Consider the following 12452-nt stretch of genomic DNA (forward strand, 5'->3'; position numbering starts at 1 on the left):
CTGCCTCTGCCAAAAATAATGTCACATTTATTTCTTATGAAAATTGTTGGGTTTAACTTTTATAAATGCAGCCTCTCATTTTGGAGCCTAAAGCACCAAGGAAGGAAAACTTTGTGACTGGCACACCCACTGCTGTCTTCTCTGTAGTTTGCACCTTCAGGTTTAGTGTGAAATTAAAATGTGAATAAAACTTATTACTCAGCCTTCTCCTAAACTCACTGTCCAGACTGTGCCACAAAAGTCTGGAGAGCCTCTGGCAGATGGTGCTGCTCATGCCATTGCTGCCACAGGTGGCCACCACACCCCTTCCCAGTCCCCTTCTGTGTGGGCAGACTGGTCAGGAGCAGCTTCTGCCCAGGTCTCACCGTCTGCCTTTCAAGCCACAGCTCACTCATAGAACTCCTGGGATGTCAGAGGATATTATTCAGTCTCCACTCCTTTCTTTGTCAAACAGCCTCTGCACTCCCCTTTGTGCTGACTCTTGCACCCACCATGCAGCATTGTAGACCACTAGAAAAATATAGGGACATCACAAAAAGGAGCAAACAATCTCATTTCCCCTGAAAGGGTGAACAAGGAAAAAGGCATTATTACATTCATTCATTTTTCCACCAACACAATAGAGTTTGAAACCATTAGCATGACACTTTAGGAATGAGAGGCTTTCCTGCAGTCTGCCTGGAGATCCCTCACAGAACCTAACCCAGAGTAATTTTGGGAGCAGCACAGAGTGATAGCATTAGTAGCTGATGAGCTGTTGCAGTTCAGGACTCTGCATCTCCTGCTGCACAACTACTTCCACTGCCAGGCAACCCAAAACCTCTGTCCCCCAGGACTGCTGTGCAGCAGCTATCACTTGTTTGAAGAATCTCTCACCTCCCAGGAGAGATTGGTTTAGGTTTCCTGGAGTCAGACTTTTAACAAAATTCAAAGTAGACTTTGAGTTGATTCTGTGAGATGATTCTTTGACTTGATGCTGTGAGACATAATCCACAGACAGAGGCAAACCACGTTAGCAGAATGAGGAGTGCGATCTACCCTAGGACTAAGAGTAGTAGTTTACAGTTTGTCTGTTCAAACACAGTTGCTTAATATCATGTCTCTAATAGATCAAAATGCTGTCCCCTTTTAATACTTAACATTATATTTGACTAAAGTAAAAGCCCATTGAATTTTGAGAAAAGAAACATTATGTTACATTTTCTGGAGGTGAAACAATTGTACTGATATTAATTTTCTCATTTAATATGAAGAACTGGGCACAGTATTCTTCAGTGGTCCCATGCTTCCCCCAAGCTAGTATGCAACAAGTGGCTTACTCATGTTTGTGTATCAGGAGCTGCTTACAGCATTAGGTTAGGAAACAGGCCACGCATCTAACTTATGTTCAGAGAACAAGATAAAAATGTGCAAAAAGCATTTATGAAAGTAATTTCATGTTCTAGGAAAGTTTACATGCATTGAAGTCAAGTTTCATTTGGAGCGTCAGATGGGATACTATTTAATCCAGATGTACATTCCTAGCCTGCTGATTGTCATTTTATCCTGGGTTTCTTTCTGGATCAACATGGATGCTGCTCCAGCCAGAGTTGCACTGGGTATCACTACAGTTTTGACAATGACCACGCAAAGCTCAGGATCAAGAGCTTCCCTCCCAAAAGTAAGGAAATAATTTTGTACTACGAATTTGCTCTTAATAGGAAATGTTTGTGCTACCCTTTTAAATTTCAGGAAGATCTGTGTAAATATGCATCTGATAAGGATATGTGAGAAAGTAGTAACAGAGTGATGTTAAATTTGCAGTACCCTTCCTTGCATTTGAATTTAGGAATGTTTCTTCAGTTTTGGTGGATGGCTGAATGGTGCAGCAGTATGAATTTTAAATGAGTTTCTACTAGTTTTGACACTTATTTCTGAGTGTTTAGAAAGCAGATTTTCTGAGATATTTAGATATCTCACTGGATTTCTTTCAGACTGGGGACTTTAAAAACACTGGACTGTTAGACTCTCATATATCTTGATGTTTCTAGATATGGCACTTAGTCCAATGAATATATAAATCTATGCCCCAGAAATGTATATATAAAATACATGTTTGTAACATATATGCAACTAAAAGATTTCTTTGGTGAACCTTTTTGGTGTGGAACTGTTGGTGTCTTTGTTTCACAGCAGAATTTGCCCATATTCCATTCATTCAAGTGTCAGCTGAAGACCTTCATCCTATTTATGCACAAAAATATCCTCTCATTCAAATTTTGTGGTCTCTTTAATCCTAGCCAGATGCTGCAGATGAATTTACAGATTACAGACTGGATTCTCTGTTTCCTCAGGCTGACAGCTCTTTTTAGCATAGGCATAGCACAAATGCTTCTGATAACAGCATTCCCAACCGAATTTTATGTGCAAGCTCAGGTTTTATACAACTTTCTGGAAGGGAGTTCAGAGGTAGGAAAGTTTGCAATAGTCTAAGGAGTTATGAGATACACTCCCTGAAGCGTCCTTTTCCAGCAGTCCAGCATCAAAGGGACTGGGGTCATCGTATCAATGAGAAGCACAAATTCAGAGTGTTTGTGTAGATCATGATGCATTCCAAGAAAGCAAGCTCTGTATTGTGGTGCTCCACCCTCAGTATCACATTTGGTCTTGTTCAAGTGGAGGGAAACTTCAAAAATATAGGGCAACTCCAAAAAGTGCATGATTGTCTTACTCCTCTGTTAGTAATAAGAAAGTATCACCTAAAAATCTGGTGAGTACATTTAGTTCAGCTTCCCTTATTCACTTAGAGAGATGCATAATTTTCCATGCAAACTGAAAGCCTCTCATATATTAACTCATAATTTCAAACTGAAAATTTATTAAACATTTCTTCAGACAAGTCAGTCCATATTACCAGTGAACATTCTGAAAATAATTTCTGAAAAGATAATCTTGGCAAGAAGCATACAGGCTCTTCAAACAGCATTTTTGGAGTCTCTGAAGACTGTGTCTAGATGGCACAACATGAATCCATGTGAAATATTCCAAGTTTCTTATAAATTATCTGGCTTGAGAAGTATGGATAATAGAATCACTGTAGTGGAGATTCCTATCCACGCTTCCTACTGGGCAAACAAAGCCTGACAAAAGGCTCTGCAGTGTTAGAGTGCCCCAAATGCTTTAGAAGGTGTTTTCATCATAGGCCTTTGATCCAACTGAAATGTTTTCCCTTTTGCATTCCATTGTGCTTGAGTAGAAAAGTATTTGCTGAATGGAACAGTGGGGAGGTGCGAAATATGTTGAACATGATATGTTGATTATCAGAGAGGTTCTTCTCCAGCCCCAGGATTAAATAAATTTATCTCATCGGCTGTCAGAGAACGGTGGTGCTCTGCCCTTACTCAATCTTCTCCTATTCTGCTGTGTTCCTTTGCCAGAAAACAGGCACTAAGGAAAGTGTCTCACCAGAAAGCCGAGTACAACTCATTTCAGTCAGGCTGTTACATTTTTTTTAGTGTGTAATTCAGCTGAGCTCTATTTTATAGCTTTGATCTCTGTATGTTAGTTAATCCTTGTGGGGGCTTTTGAAGGTGTGTCACTTGACTTAAAAATGTGGTTCTAAGTAAATGCCAACATTCCAGATAGCTGACTCCCACCTTAGATAATTCAGGTGCTTGGAGAAACATGGGCACCATTCAGGTCCTGAATCACCACTACCTGATACCTTATACATAGAAGCAAGATTTTCATGCTACTGCTCTTCCAGGCATTTAGCTATTTTAAATCTGTAACTTAATATGAAAATTGTATTTATTAATAAAATATGTCCAGCTGAAATGCACTTAGAAATAAAAATATTAAAAGAATTGAATCAAACCAGTGTCAGATCTGAAGCCTCAAAATCCCTGTTTAAAAGTAATGGTTTTCTAAGCCCTGTCTACATATTGCCAGGACACAGGAAGTTAGGCTGCCATTGAAACATCCATTTAAAAGTTGCTCCTAGCATGAATGTCTAACAGAATAAGATATTTCAGGAGGGTTATTTTTGCAAGAATATGAAAAACACAGATGCAACTTTGCTTTGTGAAAGCAGCCTAGGATTGAATACAATATAATTTCCCCATCCGTCTTTGTGTCCTGTTCTTATTAATATAGATTTATGCAATTTAACTTTACCCAGTTTCATGCCAAGAGTTTCTTTCCATTCTTCTCTATTTTAATAGTGCTTTACCACAGAAAACAACACAGTATCATAACTCACCAACTTTAAGGGGAATAATTTCTTTACTTAGGAAAGACCAAGAAAAATTGTGATAAGATTCCTTAGGGATTTTTTGTCTGTTTCCAAGTCACTATCTAAATGACTGAAATGTTATTGTTTAGAAGCAATTACCTATGTATTGTTCTCAACCCTGGCGTGAGATAACACAACAATGTTCTGTTTGCTTAAAATCGCTCCTTTCCATATTAATAATTAACATTCATTTCTATACACTGATTTCATAATAGTAGGTCATGGCCACACAGACATTAGGCACTCAGCTGTTGAAAATTAAACATAAGATTGGGATTGCTGAAAAGAAAAGAAAGGAAAATGAAAGGAAATGAAAGAATGAAATTAATTCAATCAGAAGGTCATATTTGCTGCATATAAGAGAATTATCTAGAATGTACTCTTCTAAATGAAATATTCTTTGGTAAATTTTGTAGTATTTCTGCATATATTACTATATTTGGAGTATTTTGTAATGCTATCTATGAATATGGGGTGAAATTCCAAGAAATTTTCACCATGGAAGCAATCTCTTTTAAAGTGATGAAATTATTTTGTGTATGTTACAGAGAACTTGTGAAGACCAGAATTGCCCTAGCTGGCTGTGTTAGAGGGTGGTAATGAGCTCATCCAGAAAGCTGGGGTGGAATTCCCTACTTCCAGTTTGACTAATCCATCTCTGGGATGCCCTGGAATGGTGATCCAAACCAGGAGGATTCCTATGATCAGTTCCTCTTCCCACATGTTCATGTCTATAAGTCTTACCCACATCTGATACTCTTATGTCTGAATTCCCTGGTCACATCATCACTTTCCACTTAGAAACTCCATCTGGGTAGTGTTTGTGCACCCAGCTGCACCAATGGCTCTTGCTGATCAGCCAGCTGAGCAGAAATCCTGGGTGCCAGCTGGGCAATCACTGAGACCACACAGCCACAGGGAGATCTCCAGGTGACCCTGAGCCTCCTGTGTGAGTCCTGTGCACAGCCAGGGACATCCCTTGCACCTGGGCTGTGCTGGGCTTTACCTCTGCAGAGAAGAAGCACCATGTATCCATCAAAAGAGGGACTGAGGATTGTCTGGGCACCACAAGGGACACAAGACATCTGTCTTTACTTACAGTCTCGGATGTGTGTAAGCTGGGGGAGTAAAGTGGGGGGAATTCAAGGTCCAGTAGTGCAGAATTGTTAAGAAGTGTTACAAAACAGTTCTTTTCTTCAGAGCTTTGAAGCACCATTTTCTTGCTATTCTTTTTACTTGTAAATGGCTCTCCTGTTGAATCAACAGACTAAAAAGTTTGAAAGGATTTTCAAAAGAGGCATTTGAAAGAATAATGAGTTCTCTGCTGTGCTAGTTGTGTATTTTTCAGACTGCTTTTTTCTTAAAACACTTACATAAACCAAACCTTAGCAACAACAGTCCAAGAAAATGAGTTACTTTTAATGCCATAAAGCAAAACATTTCAGGATATTTTAAGTCAAGTTATGGCAACTGTATTTTACACAGTTGCATAGCATTCATATTGTGTTACTTTAATGCACAATGCATAATGAATGCATTTTCTGTCCCCAAGGAACAATCTGCACAGAAAAAAAGTCTAATTCAAAGCTCACCAAAACTTCTGGGAGTCCTTTCATTCACTTAATTTTGCTTGAAAGCTCTCCATATATTACCAAATACAATGAAAGCAAAGGTACAGAGACTTGCAAAACCAAAGCCAAAGAAGTCTAACCCCTTTGGCAGTAAATGACTGTTTTTATGTGTCATCTGCTATCCCCCAGATATTTGGAGACTTTTACAGATTCTTTGACTTCTGGCAGGACAGTCTCCTCTTTTTGAATGTCAGAAGCTATCAAGTAAAGACGATACAGGAATATGGCACTTTTGATTTTTTTTTAAATTAAGGTTAAAATGATACCATAATAAGAGAAAAAAAAAAGAAATGATGAACAATATCAATAAGGACAAATGAAAAATGCTATTATCAGGGATGATTTTGTTCTGTGTACATTTTTTTTCATAGGAAGTAGAGCACCAAAGGTGATTGCTTACTCTTTCATTAGCAAAGCACAGAGATGGTACATTCTGGTACAGCATTATGGTAAAAAAGCAATAACAAAGTAACTTGGAATGGATGCAGTTTTTTTGACAAATTACTTTTAGTCCAGTCTCGGGATCTGAAGAGGAAATATGGAAGTGATATGGCAATAATGAGATTTGTTAATTAGCACTAGGAGTATGTGGATGTCAACATTTTACACCCTGCTTAAGTGATTAAGACAACCCTATTGCTATAAGCTGTTTACAAATTCCTCTTGGAGACCTAATGGTCCTAAACCTGGGTACTTTAATGTGTCTGGTCTACATCACATATTTATGTATCCTGACAGCATTACTGTAAACAAACTTCCAGTTTTAAAAAATTTGTTCAGGACCCTTGAGTATTTTATTGGTTGTCAGTTTTCTAAAAAAGTGAAAGAGGGTATCCTGTGCAAACTCTTGGGCAGTCAGGCTGCATTGTCAGATGGCCATGAGGAGTTACTCTTCGTCATGTGTCTGCATGAAAATGTTTTAGGACTCACAGTTTTGTTAATTTCCAGCATTCTTATATAACTTTATTTTCTGTTCACATTGTAGTTTCATCATACAACATTTATTCCTTCTTTTACTAATATTAAAAGATCTTGAAACCTACTTTAACTCTTTTTTGGGGGGAGGAGTGGGGGTTGACAAAGCTAGGTACAACTAATTTTTGTATTGAGACAATATTTTCAATGTCCATTGGTGTATTCCATATAGTATTTGAATCTGTATATAGAAATCTGTTCTACTCTGTCTGATGAAGGAAATCATATTGACTGAACCTAATTTTCAACAAAAAAGTTCCACAGGTAAAAAAAGCTTTTAAGTAAGTGGACATTTATTTGCATACTATGACTTATTGAAACAATTAAATGGGTACAAACTGATTGGAACTTTTTGTGTGCAAATAAAAGTTCTACAAAATGCTAGAAAAAAATATTCCTGCCAAGTAGTTTATAAGTACCAACTCATAACTTACAGTTCAGGAAAGGTGTTTTCTAGTTCTGCTCTACAGATTTTCATATGCCATTTCTTTATTCTTACTACTTCTCCCTTTGATTAGGTTTTCTCACTAGTGATTTTGAGGCAGTATATTAATGTGTGTGTGCTTGAGGGCAGGAGGTTGTTAGAATGGCAGTGGGAGATGTGATACATAGATCAAATGAAATGTGGAGTACCAGGGAGAACTTTCCAGACACTACAAGTATTAATAGCACTGTGGCCATGTTAGTGCCAGCTTGAAAATACATCCTTGGCCCCACTTAAAATAATTTGGGGTGCCCAGAAACTTCTCTGCTACTTCCAGCTACAGCAGCTGGTCTTGCTAAAGACACCTTGTTTTCTTGAAAATTTTGCACCTTTGAGACCTACTTACACAGATCTAGCCTGTGCAGTTACTACTTCACTTGGAGCAGAAATCTCAATTAAAATTATGTTGGATGATCTTTGGCACAGCTATATATGCTGTGATCATGCATCCATAATAGGAAGAATTCTTTTTCTTCCATTCCACAACTGTTTCTAATTCTATAAAACTGAAGTCTTCAGTGTTCTGCATAGGTAAGAAGACAAAACCCACCAGAATCCGTGCTACTTGTGAGAAAAGCCGGAGGAAGAACGATATAAAAGTTAAACACGGCATATAAATCTGATGCTAGAAATTGTCACATTATTCTGTTTAGTTTGGCTGCAGGTAAGTGGTACCCTGGACAGTCTTTGGGTCTTACAATGGTTATGTGTGTGTTCTAGAGTTTCTCTCTGTCCTTCATTCTGTGCAAAGCTGACTGATGAGATATGACTGGTATCTGATTAGTACCAATGCATTAGGATCTATAGTAGTTTCTACTCTATGGAAGTAAAAAATGAATCAGTAAATCACTCACCTTTTCCACTGTACTCATCTAAACATCAAAGTTTACTTTTCTGTATAGTGAAGACGGTGGTATTTACTGTACAAGAAAAGCAGTAGTTGCAGTCATGTGTGACAGCTAAAAATATGCAATAAGATGTGTCTGAATACCTCTGGGATGTAGTTTGAGTACTCCTGGCACTTCCTCAGCAGGTTTTATAATGCATTCATCTGGTAGGGCTGGCATTCAGCAGAGCCTATTTCAAGCATCAAAGAAGGGTTGAAGTTATTGTGCACACCCGTCTGCTGATTGTTTCATAATCCTGGCACGATACTGGAGCCTTCAGCTTCATTGTCACACCCTTCAGGACTTTCTGGTGGCTTTTAGTGTCTCTCTGAGGAGGCCTCCTGCTGCTCTGTCAGACATAAGCACTGCAAACCCGCTCTGAAGCAATGACCTACTCTGTTGTGGCTCATGCATTTCAAATAATTGCAAGACTTGACTCTATTAGATCATCTAGAACTATTACTTATGAATATATTCTGTTAATATTTCATTTGAAATAATGTTGATGGGGTCCCCTGGAGTCTGTGAAAACCATTTTCATTTGCAGTTTACCTCAAGGCTGCTGCCTTCCAGTCTGAATATCAGTGCTCACTGCATGTGGCCGCTGAAGCAGCTGGGCTATTGACATCTTACTCCCAAACGTTGTCTTTGAGTGACAATGGAGCCATTAGAATTCTGTTACTTAGATGACAGGTCTTTCTTTTCCCTTTGGGAAATATTTTCATGGGAAAAAGAATTGCTTGTTGATATTTATACCCAAAAGTGTTAACTCCTTCTTCTCCTCTCCCTCTTCCCTGCAAGGAAAACAGAGGGAGACAATTTACTTTTTAATGGATGCATCAAAGAAGCTTCTGTAAGAGCAGGAACTAAATTACTCAGTGTGTCTTGTTTTTACATAAAATATCTGTGTTATAACAAAACTACAACTTTAATTCACCAATAGTGTGGCACAATAGTCTTTGCTGAAGTAAGATCAGCTTTGGAAATTAAACAATTCTTTACTAGGTATTGCCAAGAAAATGATATAATTTTGGTTCTTAAGGCATGGTCATGCATTCTAGAATGTGTCATTATTCACAAACCTTTGTCTTAAAGTTTTAAACTGTCAGGAAATAGTGCCTTTTTCTTCTTTTTCCTCTTCGTAGAAGCTTGAAGTTAATTGAGATCTCTTGTCTCAAAGAGAAGGAAGCATGAGAATAAAAAGCTTTGATCCTCAGTAGCTTCTCTCTGGTGTTAGGCTGCCCTGCCTGTGAGAAACAGACATGGTGTGCTGTCTTCCCTCATTCTACCAAAGGTCAAGGCTCTGGAGAGTGGAGCCAGAGCTTTCAGTACATCTAGAGAGGAATATAATGACCAAGTCACAGCAGAAATGTAAGTTAAGAAAAAAGGAGAACACGTAACACATGTTGCTTGGTTCAATGATTCATAGAAAAGATAGTACAATTATGCTACAAATAGTTATTGATAATGACACATAAGGAGAATACATCAATATTTGTCACTTATTGGAAAAAACCCTTTCTGTTATAAGGTTGTCTACTGAGAAACTAAAACTTGCCTTTAATTACTTCATTGATGTAAATTATTGTATTTTCTGTCTCTTTCCTGCAGAAGGGAATTTTCCTTTGTGTGTGTAATAGCAATTGAAACACTTTATTGATTGATTTGTACTAAAATTGTCTTAGCAGTTCTACTTTTTAAATTTATCTGTGGTCAGGAGGCATTGATGTCCATCCATTTCTTAAGGGATGATCAACTTGAAATCATCACTTAATTTGTGAGGGAACCATATAGCTTGGTGACAGACTGCAATGAGTGTACCACCCGCCTGGACCACACCACTCTATGCTTGAGTCTGCTCTGCTTATAAAAAACATGGCTTAAAAACAATTTGATTTTCCATAGAACTGAAAAAGAAAATATGAAAAATTAAGAAAGTGAAGCAGCCCAAATATCAGGATTATAATAAGAGCTCTTTAGAGTTAGACAGTCTGCTCTGTTTCTTTTTCTAATTCAAACAATAAAGATACTCACTTGCTTTTTAAAGGAAGCGGTAGTTGTCTGACAGGATCTATTTTATGAGTTTGTTGGCTGCATTATGCTGTCTTCTGAACATTCTAGCACAAATAGAATCTGCTTAGAATGAAAACAAAATCCTGAATGATGTGACTTAAAGCATTCAGATGCTCAGGCTTTACTGCTGCCCTTACCAGGGCTCCCCAGAGTCAAGGATGACAGAGTTATGTTATGAAAATAGCACAGACCAACTAATTTATGCATATATCTATGCCTGGATAAAAACTAAAAACTACTCCAACATTGTTTTTATGTATATCTCAAATAGGATAAAATGCCACTCTAGGAAGAAATGTGGTCTTTTTTTTTTTTTTTTTTTTTTTTTTGGTATCTTTTCTTTATCTACCGCATCTAGTGAGAAGAAAGAAAATCACATAATTATTCTCTTAATTGGTTAATTATTCCCTCTGAAGTTGGTTCATTTGTCATGTTTTAGTAATGGTATTGATTTTAACTGGGTATGGTTGGGGATTTTTGATAATTGAGAATTTTTTTCCCTAACAATTTTCCAGTGCCCTGTTAGGATCAGGATAAACACTGCATTGCTCATGCTAGCAGTGTTATGTGTGAGCTGCACAGCTGGAACAGACTGGGACAGTCTCCATTGACTGGAACAGCAGACAGATGTTTCACAAGTTAAAAATGTGTGTACTACACATCCTTCCAGGAAAGACCTGTAGCGTAGCAAATGATGTCAGGGTGAATTGTTTAAAGGTAAAATTATCTTGGTGAGTGCAGTTATAAGAGTTGATTAGCTTCTTACATTAATGAGGTTTCAGTAAAACCTTTTCCCAGATTGAAAGACATATCTAATTAGAGGCTGTGCATTGCCTGAATATGTGAACTGCACCTCATGGCATTTCATCTGGCCAGTTTCAATCATGATTTCTGTGATTAGACTGAGTTCCTCCAGATGTACTTCCCTCTTAGTTAAAGCAAGGTGTTTTCTATAGCAGCTGTTGTCCAGAGCAGAGTTCAAAATCATCTTACCCAGCTCCTCTGTCTGCCATCTGTGAAAGAGACTTTTAAAATACATCCTTGGCACTGCTAGCTGCTGTTTTCATTGTGGTTTTTTTTCAGTTTTTACTCTTTTGAGATGCTCTTCTAAAGAAAAAGCAAGTTAAAATCACCTTGAAGAGAGAATGAAAGTGAATTTTCAGATATGTTCTCTTCAGCTAAAAAACGAAATCTGCAGTTTACAGCTGAAATCAAATAAATAGTTCTTCCTTTCTCCTCTTTGTGTAGTACACATTGTATTAGATCTATGCTCCAGCAGTGACAAACACTTTATGTGGGGTCAAGCATTTTCTCTGAGGAACTGCTTTTTGTAAAACACACGTCCCTTTGTTGAAGCTATGAAAAGGATACTTTAGTACAATGTTTTCATTTGTTGAAAAAATTCCCCAAATAATTTCTGTTGACTTCCAGCCACCATTGTCTGATTTCTCCAAAACATCTTTTTTGTAACTATTATGGAAATACCTCGATACCTGGAAATCAAAATTTAACTAGTCTAAAAATATCTGAAAGGTTTGACATGAAAATGGAAATTTTAGAAATTATTCAATTGACATCATTTAAAAACCCCAAATTTGTGGTTTGTGACTTTTTTTACATTTTCATTTTTTTATTCTAATTTAGAATCCATTTCTGGAATGTCAAAAATCTTGAGGGAAGGGACAAATTGCATCCTACTCAGATGTAACATTTATTGAGATACTTGTAGTTACTTTTCAAGCATGGATAATACTAAGAGTTCAGAGAAAAAACAGCTCTAATTAAAAACTTACCACACAAGATCAAGCTCAGGCACACAAATACTGAAAAGAAAATAATAAAATCAAACTGCTCCATATTGATCTCCAGCCATGCTCATTGTTGCCAACATGTGAATCTTCAAGTTACCAGGGCATAGTTTGGCTTGTTTGAATTCTGATGTGGCTTAGTGACTTGTAGAAATTACTTTTCAGCTCCAGAAGGGACAATGTGACTTTCCAGGATAACACTGGTTTTCTGCATCCAGTTTCTGCTACAGTTGTGTGTCATAGATATTCTGTATTTGGCTTAAGCTTGTCTTGAAAGTGCGCAGTCTTCTTTTGAAAATGGAGTTTGGAATTTTATTTTAT

At 37.5% G+C, this 12452-nt stretch overlaps 1 protein-coding gene across 8 annotated transcripts in view; it reads left to right on the plus strand.

Annotated features, from left to right (window-relative positions):
- The window catches only part of GLRA2 (glycine receptor alpha 2), a 121509-nt gene that overhangs the window by 47013 nt on the left and 62044 nt on the right, over positions 1 to 12452 (plus strand). For 7 of the 8 annotated variants that reach the window (XM_002197598.7, XM_030281200.4, XM_030281163.4 and 4 more), the window contains exon 7: positions 1446 to 1660. In XM_002197598.7, coding sequence (XP_002197634.5) covers positions 1446 to 1660 — 215 coding nt within the window. The remainder of the gene's footprint in view (positions 1 to 1445; positions 1661 to 12452) is intronic. The other variant, XM_030281188.4, reaches the window with a different exon arrangement.

This window comes from Taeniopygia guttata, chromosome 1 (genome assembly GCF_048771995.1).
Source record: "Taeniopygia guttata chromosome 1, bTaeGut7.mat, whole genome shotgun sequence".
Taxonomy (NCBI): Eukaryota; Metazoa; Chordata; class Aves; order Passeriformes; family Estrildidae; genus Taeniopygia; species Taeniopygia guttata.